At 35.9% G+C, this 17,446-nt stretch overlaps 1 protein-coding gene across 2 annotated transcripts; it reads right to left on the bottom strand.

Annotated features, from left to right (window-relative positions):
• Nucleotides 1-35: 35 nt before the first annotated feature.
• LOC128012165 (phosphatidate cytidylyltransferase 2) lies at nt 36-17,113 on the bottom strand. Of its 2 annotated transcripts, XM_052595238.1 has the most exons (14): nt 16,946-17,082; nt 16,408-16,511; nt 13,510-13,649; nt 13,171-13,267; nt 9,481-9,578; nt 7,465-7,604; nt 6,370-6,428; nt 6,148-6,230; nt 5,922-6,009; nt 5,247-5,315; nt 4,904-5,056; nt 4,465-4,584; nt 4,125-4,228; nt 36-3,340 (listed from the first exon to the last, which is right to left on the bottom strand). In XM_052595238.1, exons 4-14 carry the CDS (start codon nt 13,225-13,227, stop codon nt 3,208-3,210), a joined length of 1,104 nt encoding a protein of 367 aa, XP_052451198.1. In that variant the 5' UTR covers nt 13,228-13,267; nt 13,510-13,649; nt 16,408-16,511; nt 16,946-17,082; the 3' UTR covers nt 36-3,207. The 2 variants fall into 2 exon arrangements, with proteins under 2 accessions (XP_052451198.1, XP_052451189.1); XM_052595229.1 differs by lacking the exon at nt 16,408-16,511 and having other exon boundaries at nt 16,946-17,113.
• Between the last annotated feature and the right edge of the window lie 333 nt (nt 17,114-17,446).

Raw genomic sequence — 17,446 nt, forward strand, 5'->3', positions numbered from 1 at the left:
AAAGGAAGTTCAAACAGCAGGAGGCATAGACCAAATTTGAGTACATTTCTATATACTGAGCTTTCCTTTTTATTAACCATTTACAAATGAGCAAATCACTGTACACAAAGCAGCAGGGAAAGCACATTTATCTGCTTTATCAAAATTACAAATCCAAATACAACAGAAATACAGACCATACTTAAAGACAAATAACATATTGAGCTGTTGTTGTTAATTTGTTTAATAGAGACAAGGTTTTTTTTTCCTATCAGTGGCAAACCAAAAGAGCTTAACATGTCTGAGTGGGTTAAACATTTCTGTTTTTACTTTAATGGTCATGAATAATTTTCCAGAAATACAGAGAGCACAATCGCACTGTGGTCAGTTTCTCTCTGTGTATGTGTGTCATACTTTCTAAGAAGGATGAAAGGTCATGGCAGTGTTTATGAATAAGAGAAGTAAGGCTGCACATTAAAAGGGTCATAAACTGAGAATTCAAAATTCCCTTTATCTTTTGACACATAAGAAGCCATTGTACTATAAAAACCTCCTGTGAGTTTCAGAACTCAAATCTTTCCAGTTAGTCTAAAAACAGCTTATCTTGAAGCCAACCTGCCAAAACTACAGCTTGTGGAATAACCCACTTTATGACTTAATAGTTTGGTTAAACCCCGCCTCCTCAAAAGAAGATCTATGACGGTTTCTTGATATGCAATTACTGAGTTTTTATGTGTTTTAACCTAAAACACACTATCTCTGAAGGATATAAATTAAGCTGTCAAACATACACAACCGTTAGCCAGAAACAACAGTAGGTGTCTACAATCCACCACGGGACAGAAACAGCCTATTACTTTTAAATTATAATGTTTTTTTTTTTTTATGTAAAAATCTTAATAACATTATAAGTGGGCAACAACATAAAAAGGAAGTTCATGACCCGTTTAAAACCCGTTCATAACATTGTAATGAACCGTGTTAGTTGCTTTTCTCTAACACTTGTTAAACCCTACCCACACACACACACACACACACACACACAAAGATGGTTTGGTGCCCACTAGTGGCTATGAACGGCACGCGCAAGAGTCTGAAGATTCTATCAGAAGTGTTTTACTTCAGCATGCAATGTAGGCCTATCATCACAGAAACAAGAGCTAGATATTTTAGCATGCATTTAAGACTTTATTTAAGACAAATGTGTCTCTTTATAAATGTTTACGGTCACCACACTCAAACGCATTATGTCTCTGCTCACCCTCCTGACATCAGTGACTCTGTAACTCTCTGTTGACTGTAAAACTTTGAAATTGCTCTGTTAACATCTGGAGTTTGTACAGTACGGGAATGCTTCAGCACAGGGGCCTAATACATACACAGAGCACAGACTGGCTTAGAGGAAAAAATAAGAATAGAATAATCTCTACGTCAAACATATACTATATAATCTTATATTCTAATATAATGTAATTCTCTATATAAAATAAGCAGATTGTACTGACTTAACACAAAATCATAATGAATAAAATAACTTAAAAACAATCAGCACCACTTAACAGATGAAGATAATGTGTTTGTTTACTAGTTGAAAAAAATAAATTAATACATTACAAAACATGCATTGACGGTGGATGGAGAAAATATGGAGGGGCTTCAAAATGTGCACACACATTTATGGTCATAACTCTTCAGCAGCGTGACGCAGTGTTTATTATTGTAACATCACCACTCTGTGCGCCATACTTAAGCTATTTGGCTTGAGCTGTCCATCTAAATCATGCTAATGAACAAAAGCAAAACAAAAGTGAACATAACTCAGGTAATAAGCTACCTATGTATCTTTCAAGACCTGTGGTCATTAAAAGAAAAATAAATTTGAACTGAAAAACAAGATATGACTCGCCCATCAATAGTTTATCAGTCATGTCAATACACACATGTCTGAAAGTATGTGCTCATGGATCTTTATTGATGAATGGCAGTGGACTGTATGTACAGACTATCCTGAGCCATTACGTCCTCATACAGCTTACTGTATAACACTACTGTGCACTACTCTTTTAAAGCTGCTCGATGGCACCCATTAAGGTTAAAATAAATAATGTCTATGGCACGTGTGTTAATGACATCACGTATAAGAGGGAAACAAAACACCTTACACGAAACACACAATAGTTCTGACCCTTTTTTTGTTAGAGTTTACACAGCAGGTGATGGTAAAAACAAAAAATGAAATAGAATTCTAAAATGAGACGTGGTGGACGTGGTCTCATGCAGTGAAGATGGCCCAGCCTGATCATGAACCATTTAGTATGTAAGAGTTCACAAACACACACAAAAACAAGACCCGTAGCTTGACTAAGATTAGCTTGTAACTGCTTCGTGACAATAGAACATTCAAATAAAACTAGAAATGATAAAACTATGATTTAGACCACAAACAGTAATTCTTAAAACATTTAACATTCAGTGTGACAAATGTTTGTCAGTGTCTCTAAATGGTATTTTTCAGTGCGAATTCTTATTAACTGTTAACAATATAATTAAAGTTACTTCATATTTGTTGGGCTTACATGTTTCTTTGTAACAAACATTAAAGCCAAATAATTATAATCTGATGAGGCCTTAACTTCCTCTCAAACATTGAATAATGACATCTGAATCTTCTCCTTAGCTCCAGGAGCTACAGCATACATAGACCAGTCATCTCGCAGTCATTTTGAACAATGATGGGGTATGGAAACACCGGTTAGCAAAAACTAAACAAAGGCTAGCCTGAGGTTGAAATTACAGTGTGATGAGCAGTGCATTAAAACAAAATGAAACATAAGAAACACTATAAAATATCCAGGCAATTAATAGGTACAGAATATTTGCACACGAGTGGAATTGTACAGCTCAACTCACAAAGAACTGTAACAACAACGTCAATGTTATCTTAATATAATATATAGAATATTTTTTTTATGGTGTAAGAGATAAACATAAAACATTCACAAAAAAATTAAATAAGCAAAAACACAGAGGTACACACACACACACACACACTCACTCACTCACTCACACACACACTGAAAATGGAATGACCCTAGGTTGTGGTTCAGCTTTCCGTTGTTTCCCTTCTTATGTTCTTCATCTCATCTCCCACTTCCATACATTCCTGAATCTGCTTCCGTTGCATTCTCAGCCCACTCTGTTGGGATGTCCCTTGGATGGTCTGAAAAGCTAGGCTGCTTCTTCCAGGGCAGGGAGCAGGCCTTTCTCTGTCAGATGAGCCTTGAGCGAGTTAAAGATGTGGAGCTGTTGGTCTGGTCTCAAAGCAAGAAGCTGCTGGATGACTTTAGAGGGGTTTGGGCCTCTAAAAGAAAAGAAATGTTTTTAAGCTCAAGAGATACTCACATGATTAATATTACACTGATTATAATAGTACAATGATGATATTTTACACTTTGAAAAATACAAAAAAATTTAACCTAGCAAGGCACTTATTAACTCAAACTATCCAAAACTAGACCAAACAAATGAATATAAAAACATTTAAACATACAAAAAAAAGATAAATAGATTATAGAAAATATCACAATAAGTAAGTATATAAATGAATAAATAAATAGACAAAAGGACATGTCAGTGCTTCTGAAATGCTGATATAATGAGCATAGGCCAGGTTGACTAGGACAACAATCAGTTATATAATGTTATCCAAGTTATTTAAATTCCAGAATGTCTAAATTCGTTTCAGTCAGTGCATAATGAGTAATAATATCAAATACAAATGTAAAAAATCATATGCATTCAGTTTAGGGTCAGTAAGATTTTTTATTTTTTTTGGTAAAGAAGTGAATACTTTTAGCTTTGCTTTCAGCAAGGATGCATTAAATCGTACAACAATGTTACCCGAGAACCAAATCAGCATTTTAATATAATGATTCTGAAGGTTCATGTGACACTGTGACACTGGAGTAATGGCTGCTAAAATTCAGCTTCGTCATCACAGGAGAAAATTACATTTTCTAATATATGCAAAGAGTAAACAGACTTTTACACACCCTGAACTTTGGATTGGTTCTGTATTTAATTGATCAAAAGTCAATTAAAATCCACATACAACTGTACCAGAAATTCAGTAATAACAATCTTACCTGATAAAGCTGGCGATGTAAACATTTACAAATGTAGCCATAAGGTACTGACAGTCAAAACGGTCCATGATTCCTCCATGTCCTGGAATGGTGTTCGCAAAGTCCTGCAGTGATGGACATCAGAGAGACCGTATGACCAGAGTGTAAAACACAGGACAGGAAACTCCTCAGGTACACTAAAGCCTTGTGCGACATCTAAATGTGTCTTTTACTGTTGCTGCACAGACGGCCCCCTTAAGCTGCCTTGTGGTGAAGAATACTGTAGGTAATAGTTGAATCAAGACTGAACCTTCTTTTTTTTCAGATCTGTATGATCTGTGGGTGCTCAAATTACACCCACCTTAATTTTAAAGGCCCTTTTGAAGCCGCTGGCAAAAAAGCCTCCAAAAGGTCCCATGATGGAGGCAAAGGCAGACAGGGCAATGCTGTGGATCTGGAATGGGTACAACTTTACTGTGGTCTAAAAGGAAAATGGGAGAGAGAAGGAAATGTGTAAGACACTGTCTTTATTTGTATGCAATTTCAAAATATGTTACATTTAAGGGATTCTGCTTTCAAGTCAAGTAGAGCTGTGACAGATTCACAATGTTGGTAAAGTGAGCAGATGGCTGTGTCTGAGCAACTGGTAATCACAGACACAAAGGACAGAGGAAAAAAAAAGAAACAAGACAAAGAGAGGAGAAGTGGACAGACCGAGTGAGAGACATGAGATGTAAGTGTCCGACAGACTGTGTACGTGTGTTTGTGTGTGTTTGTGTGTGTGTGTGTGTGTGTTTTACCCAGCCCGTGATGGACTGCAGAATTGCCGGCAGGCCATAGTCCTGAAGCTGGAAGAGATCAGATGGCTCACAGTCCACTGTGAAACGGTTGGAGTCGTTGTTAAACTCCACAGGACACACAAAGTAACGGTAACCTGACATCACATAGGACAGCTGGAGAGGGGACGAAATGTGATTTGTTATTGTTCAAACACATCGAATACATTTAGAAAAGAACTAATCAGCCCCTTCCAAGTGTCAATCAAAACAATTCTTATTTTCACATCACCAAAGTTTCCAAATCTATATAAAAACAATCAGAGAAGACCAGACGAAGAACAGGAAGTGGGTTATTATTACTCACTAGGATGCCAAAAACAATGGTGGCGAAGAAGCCACCAATAAACCCCTCCCATGTCTTCTTAGGAGACAACTGCAGAGAAAAATCAGGAGTCAGAGAACTGTACTAAAGATACACATTACACAGAAAGTATTTATATAGTTAAGCCACACTCAAAGTATGAATGTTACTGCATAAGACAAAAGCAACTGGTATTTATTCTAAAGAAAGAAGACACTATTCAATCCAAATATTTTACAAAAAAAGTTCATTAGGTTTTTACAAATCTATTTCAAATAAATCCTGTTATTAATTATCAAACATCAAAGAAGCTTGTAAAAAAGTGCAATGCACAATTGTTCATAAAATTCTGAAATATTTTTTGAGCACCAAATCAGCATGTTAGTATACTAATCAGACTGAAGTAATGGCTCAAAATAAATTTTTGCCACTAGGAATAAATTACATTTTAATATATTTCAAAATACGAAACAATTTTTTACAATATTACTGCTTTTACTATATTTTTGATCAAATAAATGCATCCTTGGTGAGTTCTTTCAAAAAAATGTTAAAGCCTCTTACCTACTCTAAACTACTGAACAGGAGTTCAAATATTATACAGCCATTTTATTATATTTTTGATGTAACAATATTTGATTTTTAATTCTATTTAACTGGGGTGTTAAAAACACAAACCTTGATGAGAGGGGTTCGACCAAAAAAGAAACCAAACATGTAAGCCATGATGTCATTACAGATAACACAGGAAATGGGCACAATAAACCTGCGCACACAGAAACAGATAATCTTATATAAACAGATCACCCACACCAGAAAACCAACTGTACTGTATCTAATATTCTTGACTGACAATGGATTGTAAAATTTAAATGCGTAAATGTCATATGGGTTTTGATTTTACCAGATCATCCCCTCAAACAGGTTATGAATGATTAAGTGGGACTGAGTCACCACAATCAGCAGGGTCACATGAGTCCAGCCGAACTGGGGAGAGAAGAAAAGAATGGTGTGAATAGCTCTATTCACTTCAAATCTGGGACTAAAGACAGTGCTATGATGAGGAAAAGAACCGTGTAGTCTGTGTGAAACATGTTTATAACGCTACTTTAGCAAACTCACTCACCATGTAGAATTGCAGGCGATAGTGTTTTTTCACCAGGCTCAGAACAAACATGCAGAACCCTGGAAAAGACACACACGAACACATCCACTCACATCAGTAAAACACAAAGTTCCACCAATGCTAACCCAACATGTCTATGGGACTATTTTAGGCCAGTCACACGGTGTCACTAATTATATCCTGTTTGACAAGAACCAGCCAGTGACCAAAAAACCCCTCCAAGCAAATTTAGTACGAACCAAGCACACTGAAAAGATTATCTGAAACTACATAATCTGACATGGAAGCTTTATACCTTTTTTAACAGTTTGCCTAACAAAGTGACAACACTATATTGTTTATAACTGATGATCTTGTTTCACTTTACACCAATAAATGTTATCGTTACACTTTATAAAAATAGAACACTGATAGACATTTTAAAAAGACCTGTTTACATTCCAGCTCAGTCACAATACATATATAATCGTAAAGTATACAGCTAGCCATGCTATGCAGAAAATGAATGAAATGAATAATTGTTATTACAAATACAAGTAATCAATAAAGTACTCATATAGCAGGGAACTTTGTCGATATTTCTTACTCTTGAACCACATGTGATTCACACTATTTTGTTACATATTGTAGTTTGGTGTGTGACAGTTTGTCTTTTTTTGTACTTCTTGCTTCGATAATCATCGTTAAAACGTTTTTTTTTTTTTTTTTTATAATAAGAAAACAACATTATAACTTGTTGCTTCTCATTAAGCTTGTGATGAAATCTGCCGTGTTGCATCTTTTTGAAAGAGAAAACGAGCGAGGGGTGCACAGACAGGCAGAGCCTAACCACATCCTGGATGACATTAACTCCACGCTTATGAAAAACCATCACCCCAAAAAACCTCAAATCATTATGCCTGCATTTCAACTTGACATAAAACACTTCTTGAATACTGCATTTGACTTTCCCTTTAACATTCTGTGTGGAAAAGTGATTGAGCTGTTGGACTGAGCAGTAACTGTGAGAACTATTAATTATAAAAGTTCCCAAAGGCCTTGGGACATCAATAATCAAATGAAGTACCACACTTGTTGGAAAGAGAAGGTTCTAACCTGTGAGGTACAAGGCAAAGGAAATGAAGCGGTGGTATTTGCTGAGGATGCGTAGAGGCTCCTCCCTCTGCACCAGTGTGAAGAAATAATCAGTCACTGTTTCACCATAGAAGAAGTAGTTTACACACAACAGGAAGTACCTGACAAAAAAAAACGTTACAATTAGCAGTCAGACATTACTTTGACAAAGGCCTTTCACATCCACGCATCAATCAAAGTGTTTCTTATGGTTGTCAAAGTAATTATGAATTACAAAACCTAAAGACTATTTCAAAGAAAAATTCAACCAGTTTAAACAGGGTAAATTAAGAAATGCATGCCAAGGAATGTCATACTTTATCACAAAAGAAAATAAATGAAGGTATTGTGCATTAAGAAGGTGAAGCCTGTTTAGAAACGTAAAAACATTGTTTAGAAAGATTTTTTTATTTGTTTGTTTTTGCATGGCAACATTATTTAATACAAATGAAATTAGGCATGCATCCCTCCTTCAATTCTCAGGAATCCAATGTAATAAAAGTAAATACATATTATTTAAATAAACTGATAGATAAATAAATAAATAGATTTTCCCAAAGTAAATCCATTGTATTTTGGTGCATTTTAAAAATTACTATTTTAAAATGCTTTTGTGTCTTTTAGTAATGAGAATTGGAAATAAATTGCTTAAATTATGATGAAAATGTTATGAATTATTTTTAATTGTCTGAAATATAAGCTAATGTTGTTTATAAAATTGATTTAAAGTCTTTTCTTATTTTGGAGGTAAAATATGACTTTTTTTCAACAGATGCACAGAAAAACCTTTGACTTAAATGTATTCAGATTAATTACTACAAATTAACACTAACATTTGGCATCAAGAAACCTGATTTTTGCCAGATTTTCCAAATATTTCAAGTGAATAGTGATGTCAATGATTAATTGACGATCGATTAATTGTCATTAAGAGATGTAATCGATTAAAGCTATTGATGGTGAACTTTAAAAGTACATTAAAAAAGAAACTATACAAAGTCCATAAACATGGAAAGCAATAAAAATTAAGTAACCAAGTCATACGTTGTAGGAATGAATTCTTGATTCTTAACGAAAGCTTTCATTTCCCCCCACATCATGTTAATCTCCGTAAAAATAAACTTGACGTGCCTCGTTTAACAAGCACAAACTGTGTTGAAATTAAATGAGATGAGAGATAAAGCCTTAAACCCATGAGATTTCTATAACATAATTAGGTTAGTTTAGGCGCTCTTTGTCATTTTGGCAAGTAAAAAGGATATTGTCTAATTTTATTTTTTTAACCACACTAACAAGGATTAAAAGTGAATGACAAGAAAATAAACCTGCAAAATAATAAATATTTTTTAAATTTGTGATGAACCAAAACATAACACAAAGTTGTATTAATTTAAATGTATGGGCTCACAGGCTACTCAAATGATTGCAACGGTGGTTTTGTCCCGACCAGTGTAAACAGCCTCAAGCTGTTGCGGCGTGATATAGACAATGTCTTAAGGTTAACAATTAAATTATTAATTGATCTTTATATCAAATGAAGATCGTTCATGGGAATGATCGAAAATTGACATTCCTAAAATCAGCACTGAATTTTCAAACTTCAAAAGGCATTCAGTTGGATTTTGATGTTAATAAAACTTGGTGAATCTTTCCTTCAACATTTAAAACAAACTACACTACAGTTTGACTGTGGTCTAAACCAGAGTGATTTTCCATACCTCTATACAGCTGGTGATAGCATGTATGGCTGGATGAATAAACAAGTGCAGTATTTACAAATTTTTACACCGAAAATGAAAGAACTTGTAAGACATCAAGACAGCCATATTATGATACGATGAAAGTAATGATAATGATGATGCCATCTAATTATAGGCAGTACACAGTGGGAGAGAGAAAGACAGAGAGATCAGGGGTGACAGATAATGAGAAAAGGGAGCGAGGGAGAGACAATGAAGCGAGAAAATGAAGGTGGCAGCTACGTGTCACAAGTCTCACCAGCTTAGTGTTCTGAACCATGGCAGGTGGTAAGAGTGATACACGCTGTAACCAATTGTGATGATCTCATGGAAGCACTTGATCTGAACGCACAGCACCTGTGGAAGACACACAGACAACAATAAAAAAGAAAAAAAAACAGGCAACCTACCAGTTCTACTCTGATGTGCTATTTCTAGTTGCTTTTGAAAGCAAAAGTTCATCCTGTGCATTTGCTGCTATAACTGGCAGTCAATAAAGCTCATTACATCTTTTGTTATTGTCCTACATGGCATGATATATCAGGACCATATTGGTTATCGGACAGTATAAAAAAATTATTCACCATTATGGAAATGTATTGTTTGTTAAATCTGAATAACACATTTTGTAAACTCTTCCATCTGTTTTGGGATTTTAGATTATGCAACGCCACCTGCTGCTAATATAATGGTGAAATTTAAAGGGGTCATATCATGTTCCTAAAAGGAACATTATTTGGTGTATTTGCTGTAATGAAATGTGCTTATGTGGTTTAAGGTTTAAAAAAACCCCATTATTTTCCACATAATGTACATTATTGTTTCTCCTCTATGCCTCACCTTCTGAAACGCGTCAATGTTTACAAAGCTCACTGTTCAGAAAAGCGAGGTGTGGAGGAGGGGTGGGGTGGAGGAGGGATGCTGATAAACTTTCAATGGATAGAGGTAATTTAGAGCGATATTTATACTATAGTACCGATTACTTGATTGTGGTCCACCTGTGTTGATTAGGCTAAGAATATGACGCGCTCCTCCCGAATCTTGTTACTAAAACATCATATGTTTTAAGTGACTGACAGAAATGTTACGCCCCTCAATAGGGCTGCACGATATTGGGAAAAAATGACATTGCAATATTTTATTTTTCTGCGATATTTTTTCTTACAAACAAAAATGGGATGAGCACACTTACATTCTAATTTTAAATGATTTAAACCATCATGTCAATTGATTAATATGCACGAGGGAGAAAGAACAAGACAGCGCTCGTGTTGTTTGAAGACGGCTCGCTGCCTCACTCTCTCTCTGTCTCTCTCTCTCGCGCGCGCTCTCTCTCTCTGTCTCTCTCTCTCGCGCGCGCTCTCTCTCTCTGTCTCTCTCTCTCGCGCGCAGCTCTCTCTCTCTGTCTCTCTCTCTCGCGCGCGCTCTCTCTCTCTCTGTCTCTCTCTCGCGCGCTCTCTCTCTCTCTGTCTCTCGCGCGCAGCGCTCTCTCTCTCTCTCTCTCTGTCTCTCGCGCGCGAGCTCTCTCTCTCTCTCTCTCTCTGTCTCTCGCGCGCGCGCGCTCTCTCTCTCTGTCTCTCGCGCGCGTGCTCTCTCTCTCTCTGTCTCTCGCGCGCGCTCTCTCTCTCTGTCTCTCTCGGTCTCCTGCGATGTGACTATCGTGGATTCGTACATCGCGATATCGATGCTTAAACGACACATCGTGCAGCCCTACCCCTCAATATAAACTGTTGTCGCTGTCCCAGTCATAACACTGCCATGACAGGACAACAATAATAAAACCCATTACAATCGAGGCAGTTGTTGCATCCAGTGGGAACATAATTACTGATTATAATGACTGATAATAATCTTTGCGTGAACATTTGGCCGGCGTTATGCAAATCTTCCCACCTAGTGATGTAGAGATGTGGGGGCGTGTTAAAACTAGACGTTTTAGGAGGACCTGGATGTATCTTAACTTTGATAAAGAATATATCTTAGGATTTGAGACTTTAGTCTTTGCAACTTTACAGATCTTCTTCATGCACCAAGAGCTCGTAAACACAGCAGCATTATTTTACTATTATTTATATATTATTACTGTATTTATTAGCAGTTTAATTTTAGTTAAAGTATTTGTAATTTTGTGATGTTTCCATATACCTTTAAAACATTTTTATTTCAGTTTTAGTATGAGTAAATTTAGGACTTCTTTCAGTAAGTTGCCATGGCAACATTTCTATTTTACAGTAAAATGTTTCATCTAAGATTTATATTTAATTGTATTTTTTAGCATTTTTAGTTAAGTTACCAAATTTTTTTTAGCAATAACAAAACTGAGTTAATCTCTGACGTGATCTGAGTGTCTTTAGAAAAGTTTAGATGATATTTTATTTTCATCTTGTCTCTGTATAAAACATATTAAAGTATAAGCGCAGCTCTGCTTTGTTTACAGCTTACCTAGGGAACACTGTATCGCTGCTGTTCTATAAGCGACCATCTGCTGTCAGAGAGTGAATTTGCATTTTCATTTAGTCCATCTGCAGTTTTTGTTTCGTGCAGATGTTTTATATAGTATAGTTTCACACAACTAAAGACAGACCTTTCTGTTTTTGTTTAAAAGTGCAAATCATACAATCTTAGATTTATTTATTTTTAAATCATGCTGCATGTACACAACGTCTTTGTTTGAATTGTGATTCAAATGCAATGGTTGCCTCTTAATTTGAATGGAAAGCATACAGGCAAAGCCTTTATTTATAAGAAGAGATTTTTTGTCTTATTTGTTTGATCAGATTTGGGGTTTGTTTTAAAATTTCAAGTTAGTCTTGTTATTTGACATATTTCTGTTTCACGTAAAAATGTGCAGCATTTTGTCCAAGCAAAAATAAAAGGACAACTTTCCATTTATAATTTGTCTTAAAGAAAACCATATAGTGAATCAACTCGTGAGTTGAGTGAATCGTTACGTCCCCATTGAGGTCCCAACTATTCAGCTTTATTGTCAATTACTCACCTTGAAATTAATAATTGTGCATATTTTATAATATTGATTAAAACAGTGTGTAGCCTGAATTCACTTAAGCATAACAACACAACACTGAAAAAAAAACCTATTAATTTGAGTGCATTTTATCCATATATTTATACATAATAGTATAGATTAATACTGTTGGCATTTGTTGACATGAACATTATAACAGGCTATAATATCTGAAGTAGCCAGATTATGGATCAAAGTGGACCGTGTTTATTCAGAGTCTAAATTCAGGTCTCACAAATATATCTGCGGGCCTGCTCGAAGACAACTCAATTTAGCAGCTCAGCTGAGTAATAATGTTTAATAATATTAAAAGAATAAATAAACATCAGTACTCATCTGTCATGCTTTAAAACAGCAAAGAAAAAATATCTCAACATTAATTGGTTTATGATTCTTCTATGGAACATTATCTGTAGTTGTAACTAGATGTTTCCATAACTTGGAATCTGGCACTCTCCTTTATTTCCCATCAATGTCATTAAATCTGTAAGACCATGACACACCAAACATTCACAGTGGTGATTTTAGAAATTACCAGCACAACTCAAGACAACTCTTAAGATGCTCCCTATATTCTATTACAAATGTCTCTCTGATTGCATATTCACCATGCACTTAATTTACTCTTGTCTGTGTCTGTGTCGTGCTCATCAGACTGAAGAAAGTGCAAATGCCACCAAAACACGAGAGATTGGACTAATTTAAGATCCACACAAGCAGGTGGCTGATACTGTAGACATAAAATAGTAAAAATACTAAAATAAGTTAAAAAGAAAATAAAAACCAAATGTTGGACGCTGCATTTGGAAGCTTCAAAACCAGATGTTTTGTCCCCAAAAATATGGAATCTGAGCAGCCTGTTTTTTAAGTCTTAAGTAAAAATGTCCCTTGGTGTTTACAACAACAGCATAAGAACATACTCACAATCATCATCAGCACCATCGGACCAAGATAAATAATGATAAAGAAAAAAGAAATCATAGCCAGAGTGAGGATGCCCCTCACCCACCAGTTCTTCCATCTGCAGAAGAGACAAACACATTAACGCAAAGCATATTGGATGGAAATATAATCTTTCTAATGCAAGGACTAAAAGCTCCGGTGGCCTTTTTATTGAATGAATCATCTGTTGTTTACAATAAAATGCCAATAATCTGCTCTGGAGTGGGATGCTTTAAACACACTTTGTATATCACGTCACATGATGCAAGTGTGTTCTACTTTACTATGAGTCATTTTAATTGTTGATTTAGAGGTGTTTACCGTGAGGAAAGGCCCGAGAGGGCTTTGTTGAGAACCTCTGGTGTGTCATCGGCAGGAACGGGAACCTCAGGAACCCCAGAGTCTGACTTAGTCTCATTATCCGAGGCTCCATCTTTCTCCTTGCCCTCCGTCTCAGAGCCCTGAACACAAATACAGAACAGATTAATTCATTTATCAAAAATCATATTTGCTTGTTTGCAAAGAATTCTGGATAGTGGCTACTATATAAACTACTGTTTCACAGTTTGGTATCAGTAAGTTTTTCAAACAAGAAATAATACATGTATTTTCAGTAGTGATGAAATACAATTATCAAAAGTGACAGAAAATAAATAAATTGTTGATAAAGAAAATGCTTTTCTTTTCATCAAAAAATCCAGAAAAAAACATTACAGATAATATTATGCAGCACAACTGTCTTCACCACAGATAATAATAAGAAATGTTCTTGAACACCAAATCAGCATATCAGAATGATTTCTGAAGGATCATGTGACTCTGAAGACTGGAGCAATGGCTGCTAAAAATTCAGCTTTGCCATCACAGAAATAAATTACATTTTAAACCTTTAAAATAGAAGGCTCTTATTATAAAATTCCATTAATATTTCACAATATTACTGCTTTTCCTGTAATTCTGAGCAGATAAAGGCAGCCTTGGAAGTAAGTAGCCTGTTGCACAATTACAAACAACCTGTCTTCATCCCTACAGCAACACGCTGTCATCCTCAGATGGGTCTGCACCAGCTGGTCCAGTTGTTAAGACTGTTCCAGAAACCTCTTTCTACCCATTTGACATAAATAATTTGGATCTGATTACGAAGAGCACCCTCAAGCTAACGTATATTTAAGGCTGACACTCATCTGAAAGCAAGAGCTACAGAATGATCCAGGGTTTCCATGGAGATGGACTACATCCTGTTATTTAAGATGCCAGAGTTAAAAATACCCTCCCTCATCCAGCCCACCTCCTCCCCCGTCTCTCAAATGCTCCGCCGACTGCAAATAGCTTATCAGGAATCCCACTCTTCCTAAGAGAGACATTTTCAGTCTTTCTGCCAGATCTGACCCATACCCATCTCAGAGTATGAGCAACACTTCGACGAAACTGGCGGACAGCAGAGTTAGCCATCTGGAAATGTGGAATTCCCAGACAAACACAACATCAGTGACAGTCTACAAAAGAGATGACTGATGTAAGCCTGTGTTAAATTTGTCACATTCATAAAAAATGTAATGTCTGATGAGTTGATGTCCTGGCAGAGCAATTCGAGCTCAGTGACTTTCAACGTGGCAATATCACTGTAAAATGATTTGGTCTGCTGTGGAAGAATTTACCTAACCTTATCCGGTACAGGAATTTACCTAACCTTAACCCTAACCCAATGTGGACAGATGGGTCCCTGACAACATTCAAAACACAACTTAAAACCCATATCTTCCATGGTATCCTGGCCTGCTGACAAAGAAGTTTGCTTCCAAATCCCTCCTTCTTGTAGTTTGAAACTTTGTTTTGCTAGCACTTTACATGTTATTGCCTCCTTATCATTTGGATGCCACTTTGGATAAAAGCTTGTAAATGTAGATAAATGTCAAATAATCTGACTAGTCTGCATAAATAAATACCAGTCATGAACGCCTTTGATACAGACTGAAACGGCAAAGAGGGAAGCTGTTACAGCCACAAATTAACTATCAATGCCCATGTTAAACAAGCACATATGGGTGAGTTGTCTACATACAATTGGCCATGTAGTGTACTTCATTCTAAAACAGGGACAAAGCATCTTTCTCTGTTTCATTACAATGTAATAAATTAGTTTAATGTAATAAACTCAGCAGGCTCTCTCTGGCCTCTTGAATGAATTCTTAAAATTCTTTAACTCTCACAGCAACACAAATACAAATCTGTTTGAAAGCTTGGGAAAAGGGTTAAAAATCCACTGTTTGGTTACCAACATTCTTCAAAATACCTCCTTCCACAGACAAAAGAGAGTCATACAAGTTTGGAGCAAAATGAGGGTGAGTAAATGATGACACAATTTTGTTAATGGGAAAACAATGATGAAAAAACAAATCTGATAATGCAGTGTCTTTTTTGATTCAATCGATTAGGAACGGACAAAAAGAACAAAACCTATACCGAAAATTCTATTTTGCTCTGAAATGTCAGATTATGAAAGCAAAGTGTGTTGGAAACTTTCATACTGACTTTTAAAAACAAATAGACAAATACTTACTGTAAAAAGAAAAAAAAAAAAAAAATGGTTAGAGTCAGACCATGACCACATTCAGTCAATTTGCCTGAGAGTTGATATGCGAATGAAAGCAGCACAATGTTTCATTTGCATGATCAAGTATTAGGTCTCAGTGTTTCATATGAAAAATGAATCTATTTAGTATAATATAGACCCTGTCATTGCACTAGTAAGCACAGCTACAATTACACACGCTTGCTTGGCTTATTCATTCATCACTCCAAGATTTTGGCAGTACTAAAGATAGAAGAGGCTGTTGTGCTTAATTCTTCATTTAAAATACATTTATGACAATAATACAACATAAAAAAAAAAAAAAAACGAATTACCAAAAAAAATTCTCAAGAACTATTGACCGAGTATATAAAGGTTGCACATAAGACAGTTTACCCTACAATTCCTTAGACTGTGGTCCTTTCAATAACATTATCACATACTACTAACAAAATCTGACATTTGATGGTCAAAAAAGGAGGACAAATACAGAAGAGAACAAATTACTAAATATTCACAAATAATTTCTATTAACTTATACTGTGATCTCTCTATCAGGTTTGAGACCATGCCTACAGGTCAAGACACTTTACACAATGTTGACTCACCCATCTGCCCACGTCTCTCTCAGTCTCCATGTTTTTTACCTTTATTTGTACACAGCATGAAGATCAGTCCATGCACTCCAAACACTGTCTAACTCTGCAGAAAGCACAGCTCATCCAGAAGACTTGTACCTCACTGTCCTGAACTGAACAGAGCAGGGATTGTTCATGCAGATTAACTTCATTTCAGCAACATGGCAACTGCAAGAAATACACTGGAGCCTTATAGGTGTGTTTTTTGTTTGTTTGTTTGTTTTTGGGACACAGTCAGAAAACATTCAGTACATGAGAAGTTCAGGAAGAACATCAGACCCCTGATGATGCTCTGACTTTCATCACGAGCTCTAATCTACTGTGTTACACACTCATGAACGATACAGTTATATCTTTTATCAACCCAAAGCATTAAAACTGCTTTCGTGCTGTGACAAGACACTTGCACGCGGGAATCACAAAAATATAACGGCCTATAGTCGATTTTTTTTCTCTCTCTCTCTTCATATATGACAGTTTGTAGCTCAAATGATAGCCATAACAACATGCATCTCTCCACATCTCTTTCTTTATTCGGTAACGTTACCTTATCCTCCGAGTTTTGATGCTGCAGCTCCGTTTCCGTCCCTGCTCGGTGTCGTAATTCTGTCATGATTGGCTTGGTTTGATGAAAATAAAGGCCCGATGAAGCAGCAATCTTCGGGGGTTGCTGTTCGTTTTTAATGATTGTTGTTATTAGGACGGGAAAGGGAGCGACTGCGCATGCGTGCGCCAAGAGATAGCCATCTAGTGACCAGTGCTGAGAAGACAGTCAGATAGATGGATGGATGGATGGATGGATGGACAGGTATCTGATACTACTGAACTTCTATATATTAAAACGACACTGTCAACAGTAATTAAATCATTTAGATTTTTAAAGCAAAATTATTGTTTTATAATTTAGAAATTAAAAGTTATTTATTTGTTGTAATATATATTATATATATATATACATATATATATTTTTACTTTATACATTTCACACATCTTCATTATTCATTATAATCTATACAGGCTAACTGAGCATTATTCGTAGTCTACAGCT

Source organism: Carassius gibelio, chromosome A5 (assembly GCF_023724105.1).
Source record: "Carassius gibelio isolate Cgi1373 ecotype wild population from Czech Republic chromosome A5, carGib1.2-hapl.c, whole genome shotgun sequence".
Classification (NCBI taxonomy): domain Eukaryota; kingdom Metazoa; phylum Chordata; class Actinopteri; order Cypriniformes; family Cyprinidae; genus Carassius; species Carassius gibelio.